We start from the raw sequence: 8,385 nt of genomic DNA on the forward strand, positions 1-8,385 counted from the left end.
CCCTTAGGAGTTTGGTTTATAAATAAACTTTAAAACCTCCAATCCACGTCTTGTTGAAAGGTTCAACCATTCAAATTTCTTACCTTTTTAGCCTTTTAATATTCCCCCGCAAAACGTCTTTCATTTTCTCTTCAAGTCTGTTGCAGAGCTGAAATACAAATACATATACTCAAAATTCAAGAAATGTTACAGCAACCATAGAGCCATAGACATGTACAGCACAGAAACAGACCCTTCAGTCCAACACGTCCATGCCGACCACATATCCCAAATTCTTCTAATCACATTTACCAGCACTGGTCTCATATCCCTCTAAACCCTTCCTATTCATATAACCGTCCAGATGCTTCTTAAATGTTGTAATTGTACCAGCCTCCACTTCCGCTGGCATTCCATACACACACCATCCTTTGCATGAAATAGTTGCCCCTTAGGTAAATACTTGAACTCAAACAGCAAAGGCAGTAGCTGTTTCGATTCACTGTTGTGTCAGAGAGCAGTGTAGGTTTCTTCCTCCCTCTCTCTCACTGACTATGTAGTCTCTGCCTTTGTCTCGCTTCCTCCTTTTTAAAGCACCGTTGCTTTGATCTTTTAATCCCCAAAGTTCCAAAACAATACAACAGCTTATAAAACAGTAATTACGGCTCCTCAGAAAATCAGCTCCAACATCTGAAATATTTTAAAAAAAAAGACAGCAGCTCTTATAGCCGCAACTTTTTCCCGTCCTCCATCTTGGATTACCCAAAATCCTCCAAGATGAGAGCCAGTGTATGACTGTATGACTCGGGGAGGGGGCGAGAGGTACATCAGATGTACCTCAAGCATAAGTGCAACAACAATATTAGCAATTTCACTTTTATGCAGTATAAAGCTTTTTCGGTTCGTCCAAAAGATTATGGGCACTGCTGGCAAAGCCAACATTTATTACCCATCTCTATTGGCCCTGGAGGTGGCAATAGTGAGCTCATGTCTTGAACCACTACGGTCTGAGATGGAGGGATTGGGGAAGGTGCAGGTACATCCACAGTGCTGTTCGGAAGGGAGTTACAAGATTTTGCCCACAATATAATGAAGGAAAGTATATTCTGGAGGGGAATTTGCAGCCGGTGGTGTTCCAATGACCTGCTGCCATTGTCTACTAGATGGGGGAGATCATGGACTTAGAAAGTACCGTCAGAGGAGCCTTGATGAGTGCATCTTGGGAGGTGGTATGCATTGCTGCTACTGCGTGATGGTGGAGAGAGTGAATGCTGAAAGTGGTGGGTGGGAGCCAATCAAGCAGCAGGATTGTCCTGGATGCTGTTGAGGTGAAGAACTGGAATCCAAGGTAGACCAGCAAGAGGCTGGAAGAACACAGCAAGCCAGGCAGCATCAGAAGGTGGAAAAGTCAACATTTCAGGTGTAACCCTTGTTCTGTACTCATCAGGCACTTGGGAAAATGAAGAAGTGAGGCCTGCAGATGCTGGAGACCAGAGTCGAAAAGCGTGGACTGGAAAAGTACAGGTCAGGCAGCATCTGAGGAGCAGAAAAAAGGCTCTCTCTGTCCACCCTATCTAACCCTCTGATATGTCTCAATTAAGTCACCTCTCAACCTCCTTCTTTCTAACAAAAACAGCCTCAAGTCCCTCAACCTTTCCATGTAAGACCTTCCCTCAATACCATGCAACATCGTTTCTGAACCCTTTCCAAAGCTTCCACATCCTTCCTATAATGCAGTGACCAGAACTGTACGCAATAATCCAAGTGCAGCCACAGCAGAGTTTTGTACAGCTGCAGCATGACCTCATGGTTCTGAAACTCAATGCCTCTACCAATAAAAGCTAACACACTGTACACCTTCTTAACAACCCTATCAACCTGGGTGGCAACTTCCAGTGATCTATGAACAAGGACACAGAGATCCCCCTGTTCAACAACACTACTAAGAATCTTACCATTCACCCAGTACTCTGCATTCCTGTCACTCTTTCCAAAGTGAATCACCTCACATTTTTCCACATTAAACTTCATTTGCCCCCACTCAGCCCAGCTCTGCAGCTTATCCATATCCCTCTGTAACCTGCAACATCTTTCGGCACTATACACAGTTCCATCGACATTATTGTCATCCACAAATTTACTGACCCACCCTTCTACACCCTCATCCAGGATATTTATAAAAATGACAAACAGCAGTGGCCCCAAAACAGATCGTTGCAGTACCCCACTAGTAACTGAACACCAGGATGAATATTTGCCATCAACCACCACCCTCGGTCGTCTTTCAGCTAGCCAATTTCTGATCCAAACCACTAAATCACCCTCAATCCCATGCCTCTGTATTGTCTGCAATAGTCTACTGTGGGGAACCTTATCAAACACCTTACTGAAATCCATATACACCACATCAACAGCTTTACCCTCATCTACTTGTTTTGTCACTTTCTCAAAAAACTCACTTACCCTTCAAAAAACCATGTTGACTGTCCCTAATCAACTTATTCCTCTCTAGAAGATTGTAAATCCTATCTATTATAACCTTTTCCAACACTTTACCCACAACCCAAGTAAGGCTCCCTGGTCTATAATTACCAGGGTTTTCTCTACTCCCCTCCTTGAACAGGGGAACAACATTTGCTGTCCTCCGGGTTCTGGCACTATTCCTGTAGACAATGATGACATAAAGATCAAAGCCAAAGGCTTGGCAATCTCCTCGCTGGCTTCCCAGAGAATCCTAGGATAAATCCCATCTGGCCCAGGGGACTTATCTTTTTTTTTAAAAACACTTCCCAGAATTGCTAACACCTCCTCCTTGTGAACCTCAATCCTGTCTAGTCTGTTGCCTGCATCTCAGTATTCTCCTTGACCACATTGTCTTTTTCCAGTGTGAATACTGACAAAGAATATTCATTTAGGGCTTCCCCTATCTCCTTGGACTCCATGCACAACTTCTCATCACTATCCTTGGCCCTAACCTTATTCTAGTCAATTCTTTTATTCCTGATATACCAACAGAAAGCTTTAGGGTTTTCCTTGATCCTACCCACCAATGACTTCTCATTTCCCCTTCCTGGTTCTTCTTAGCTCTCTCTTTAGGTCTTTCCTGGCTAACTTGTAACTCTCAAGCGCCCTAACTGAGCTTTCACATCTCATCCGAACATAACTCACCTTCTTCCTCCTGACAACCACAGCTCCCTCACTCTACCCACTTCCTCCCTGCCTGACGGTTACATACGTATCAAGGACACAGTAGCTATTCCTTGAATAAGCTCCACATTTCAATTATGCCCATCCCCTGCAGTTTCCTTCCCCACCCGACGCATCCTAAATCTTGTCGAATCGCATCATAATTGTCTTTCCCCAGCTATAACTCTTGGCCTGCAGTATATACCTCTCCCTTTCCATCACTAAAGTAAACATAACCAAATTGTGATCACTACCTCCAAATCTAACACCAGGCCAGGTTCATTCCCCAGTACCAAATCCAATGTGGCCTAGCCCCTTGTTGGCCTGTCTACATACTGTGTCAAGAAACTGTCCTGCACGCAATGGACAAAAACGGACCCATCTAAAGTACTCAAACTATAATATTCTCCGTTGATATTTGCAAAGTGAAAGTCCCTCATAACAACTACCCTGTCACTCCCACTCCTATCGAGATCATCTTTGCTATCCTATCCTCTACATATCTGGAACTATTCAGAGGCCTATAGAAAACTCCCAACAGGGTGCCCTCTCCTTTCCTGTTTCTAACCTCAGCCCACACTACCGCAGCAGACAAGTCCTCAAATGTTCTTTGTGCCACCATAATACTGTCCTTGACTAACAGTGCCACACACCCCCTCCTCTTACCACCTTCCCTGTTTTACTGAAACATCTAAATCCCAGAACCTGCAACAACCATTCCTGTCCCTGCTACATCCATGTCTCAAATGGCCACAACATCGAAATCCAAGACACCAACCCATGCTGCAAGTTTAACCGCCTTAATCCGGATGCTGCTGGCGTTGAAGCAGACACACCTTCCTGCTCGCTACTGTCTTCTTGCATCCTTGACATCTTATTTCTGACCTCACTAATCTCAAACTCCTGTATGCTGGAACTACAATTTCGGTTCCCATCCTCTTGCTGAATTAGTTTAAACCCACCCAAAGAGCATTAGCAAATTGCCCCCTCAGGATATTGGTCCCACTCTGGCTCAGGTGAAGACCATCCTGTTTGTACAGGTCCCACCTTCCCCAGAAAGAGCCCCAATTATCCCGGAATCCAAAACCCTCCCTCCTGCACCATCCCTGTAGACACGTGTTCAACTCCTCTCTCCCCATTTCTCGCCTGGCTAGTACGTGGCACGGGCAACAAATCAGAGATAACAACTCTGTTTGTTCTCACTAAGCTTCCATCCCAGCTCCCTGAATTTCTGTCTCTGAACCCTTTCAACTTTAAGGATATCTTTCTAAAACATGGAGACCAGAATTGCATGCAGTCTTCCAAATGTGACCTAATCAATGTCCTATACAGACGCAACATGATCTCCCAACTCCTATATTCAATGCACAGATTAATAAAGGAAAGCATAACCAAACGCCGCCTTCACTACCTTGTCTATCTGTAACTCCACTTTCAAAGTATTATGAACCTGCACTGCAACATCTCTTTATTCAGCAACACTCCCAGGACCTTACCATTAAGTGTATAAGTGCTACGCTAATTTGCCTTACCAAAATGCAACCTCTCTCATTTACCTAAATTAAACTGGATCTGCCATTCCCCAGCCCATCTGATCAAGGTCCAATGGTAGTTTGAGATAACCTCCTTCACTGTCCACTACACCACCACACCAGGTGGTGTCCTGCAAGCTTACGAACCATACCGCCTATATTCACATGCAAATCATTAATGTTAAAGACTAAACGCAGTGGACCCAGCACCAAGTCTTGCAGCACACTGCTGATCACAGGCCTCCAGTCCGAAAAATAACCCTCCACCATCATCCTGTCTCCTGCCTTCAAGCCAAGTTTTTCTTTTAGATAAAATGACTAGCTCTCCTTGAATTCCATGCGATCTAACCTTGCTAACCAGTCCACCATGCAGAACCCTGAGGAACGCCTGACTGATGTCCAGACAAAGTCCACTATTCTGCCTTTAATCTTCTTTGTCACTTCAAAAAAAAACTCAATTAAGTTTGAGAGACAATTTCCCATGCACAAAGCCAATATCCCCAATCAGTCCTCTCCTTTCCAAATACATGTAATTCCTCTCCCTCCGAATCCCCTCCAAACTTGCCCATCACAGATATCAGGCTCACCGGTCTACAGTTTCCTAGTTTTTCCACACCACCTTTCTTTAATAATGGGATCACATTAGCCACCCTCCAGTCTTCCAGCACCTCACCCATTGCTAGCAATAACACAAAATATCTTAGTAAGAGGCCCAACAATCACTTCCCTAGCCTCCCACAAAATTCTGGGATACATCAGATCAGGTCCTGGGGATTTATCCACCTTCATGCATTTTAAGACATCCAGCGGCTTCTCTGTAATATTGACATTTTTCAAGATATCACCATTTATTTCCTCGAGTTCTCTAGCTACCATACCCTTCTCCACAGTAAACACTGACACAATATACTCACTTAGTATTTCCCGATCTGTTGTCCCACACATAGGCAGCCTTGCTGATTTTTAAGGGGCCCTCTGCTCTCCCTAGTTATTCTTTCATCTTTAATGTATTTGTAGATTCTCTTTGGATTCTCCTTAACCCTATTTGCCAAAGATATCTCCTTTGTGCCCTCCTGACCTCCCTCTTTAATATACTCTTACAGCTCTTCAAAGAATCCCTACAATGTGGAAACAGGTCCTTTGGCCCAACAAGTCCACACCAACCCATCCAAAGAGTAACGCACCCAGACCCATTCCCTCCCCCTGACTAATGCACCGAACCTACACATTCCTGAACATTATGGGCAATTTAGCATGGCCAGTTCACCTAATTGTGGGAGGAAACAGGAGAACCCAGAGGAAACCCACGCAGACACGGGGAGAACATGCAAACTTTGCACAGACAGTTGTCAGAGGCTGGAATTGAACCCGTGTACCTGGTACTGTGAAGCAGCAGTGCTAACCACTGAGCCACTGTGTCGTCTTAAACTCCTTGTAGTACTCTAGGGATTCACTCAATCCCAGCTGTCCAGAGCTGACACGTGCCTCCTTTTTCTCGAACAGAGCCTCCATTTCTATCATCCTGCATTCCTTATACCTACCACCAGCATTGTCCTTCACACTAACAGGAACATACAGTCTCTTGATTCTTGTTATCTCATTTTTGAAGGCTTGCCATTTTCCAACTCCCTTTATCTGTGAACAGCCTCTCCCAATCAACTTTTGAAAGTTTTTGCCTAAGACTGTCAAAACTGGCCTTTCTCCAACCTAGAGCTTTAATTTTTAGATCAGGTCTATTCTTTTCCAGAACTATTTGAAACTAACAGAGTTATAATCAGAGTTATCCTCCCCATCCAAACCCTTAACACTGTAGCAATCCCAGACTATGTTTGGAAAATGAAAGCCTCTCCCACTACAACCCTATTATTCTTAGAGGTAGCGGAGATCTCCTTACAAATTTGCTTCACAGTTTCCTGCTGCCTATTGAGGGGCCCTAAAGTACAATCCCAACAAGGTGATCACCCCTTTCTTATTTCTCAGTTCCACCCAACTAACTTCACTGGGCGTACTCCCAGGAATAACCTCCCCGTACATGTGTAAGGTTATCCGTCACCAAAAATGCCACCTCCTCTCTTGAGCTCTTTCTTTCTATCTTTTCTATAGTATCTACACCTGGAACATTAAGTTGTCAGCCCTGCCCCTCCCAGAACCACATTTCTGTAATAGCTATGATATCTCAGTCTCATAGTCCCAACTCATGCCTTACATTCATCTGCCTTATCGGTCAGGCCTTCTGCCCTGAAATAAGTGGTTAATTTATCAGTCTTTACCTTGTTCTCTGCCTGTACTATTTGACTTGCTCCTCTTCTCAACTGTACCAGTCTCAGACTCATCTCTTTTCTGTCTATTTGGGTCCCACCTCCACTTTTACTAGTTTAAAGTCTGAGCAGCACTAACAAATTTCCCTGGCAAGGTGGTGGAGGATCTTGAAATGATGTAAAAAGGGAGTTGACATTCAACAGGACTTTATCGAGGTGAAATTAGTTTTAATGGAAATGTGAAAAATAAAGATTAACTTCACTGGAACGGAGAGTGAATGGGAACATGACAAAAGTGGTGCCTCTGGCGAGGTTTGGGCATTGTAAGCCATTGTTCCTACTGGGCAGCAGCTGAAAGAATTTACTCACACATTTATAATGAAAACCATTTTTGGTGGTGGGGGGGGAGCGGGAAAGGAGAAGAATTGGGAAAAACAACTCCGACGTTCCACCAGAAATCAGCCATTGCAGTAATATAGACTGGATTTGCACATTGGGGCCACACAGATGCCCTTTTAGGACGACTCTCTGGGAACTGCTCTGTAAGTGTGGACTTCTGATTGCTGGGTTCTGGACGCTGGCTCGATGCTAAAAATTTTCCTTATTTGGTGCAAGAGTCAGAGGCAGTTTTCAGCTCTGATCTCCAGCATCTGCAGTCCTCACTTTCTCCTAGTTGATTTTAACCTACTGTGAATCCTCTTACAAGGATGCCTTCCTTGAAGGAGCTCTCTTCCTCCCTCTACAAGGATCTCAGTGAGTCCCTCTCTCACTGCACCCCTCAGGTCATCTCCTCTGCCCTGAAGCTCTTCAGCCACGTCCTCAAACAGACTCGCTACCACAGCCACATCTCCTTCCTCAGAACCGACTGACCCCGCACGGACTCCGGACTACGTTCAGACCAACAAAATTTGGACCCAACCAGGACAACCAGTCCCTACAACAAGACCTCCCTCCGGATCCTCCGCTCCACGCTTTCAGCCATGCGCCGCTACCTACATTCCCTGCAGTCAGCCCTACCCCAGCTCAGGACAACACTCTCACAGACCTGCAAAGGACCTCGACTGTTCTTCATCCTCAGAAGAATCCATCCACTAAACAAACAGTTCTTCCTAGCCATATCGGAAATTAAAGACAGTAAGTACCAAAAACTTTCATGTACTTACCCACACACTCCGGATTCCTCAACTGTTCCAGAATCTTCCATCGGCCTCCGAAACCGCTCGGGCGCCATTAACCACGTGGCCGCTGCAGTAACCGCCACCCCGAACCATGACGTCACTTCCGCCCCCACCGACCATGCAGGCTCCGCGATCGCCGCCCAGACAACCGCCTCCACGATTGCCAGGAAGACCATCGCTGACAGATTCGCGGCCTCCGCAGGGTTCACGGCTATCGGGAACAACACTGTTTCTGCATTCGCCGCATCTACT

General features: G+C 45.3%; 1 protein-coding gene across 1 annotated transcript in view; it reads right to left on the reverse strand.

Annotated features, from left to right (window-relative positions):
- Window positions 1–8,385, reverse strand: part of sms (spermine synthase) — a 69,579-nt gene that overhangs the window by 51,454 nt on the left and 9,740 nt on the right. Inside the window, exon 3 of the mRNA XM_043700269.1 lies at window positions 84–148. Within this exon, the coding sequence (XP_043556204.1) occupies window positions 84–148 (65 nt within the window). The remainder of the gene's footprint in view (window positions 1–83; window positions 149–8,385) is intronic.

This window comes from Chiloscyllium plagiosum, chromosome 12 (assembly GCF_004010195.1).
Source record: "Chiloscyllium plagiosum isolate BGI_BamShark_2017 chromosome 12, ASM401019v2, whole genome shotgun sequence".
NCBI classification, from domain to species: domain Eukaryota; kingdom Metazoa; phylum Chordata; class Chondrichthyes; order Orectolobiformes; family Hemiscylliidae; genus Chiloscyllium; species Chiloscyllium plagiosum.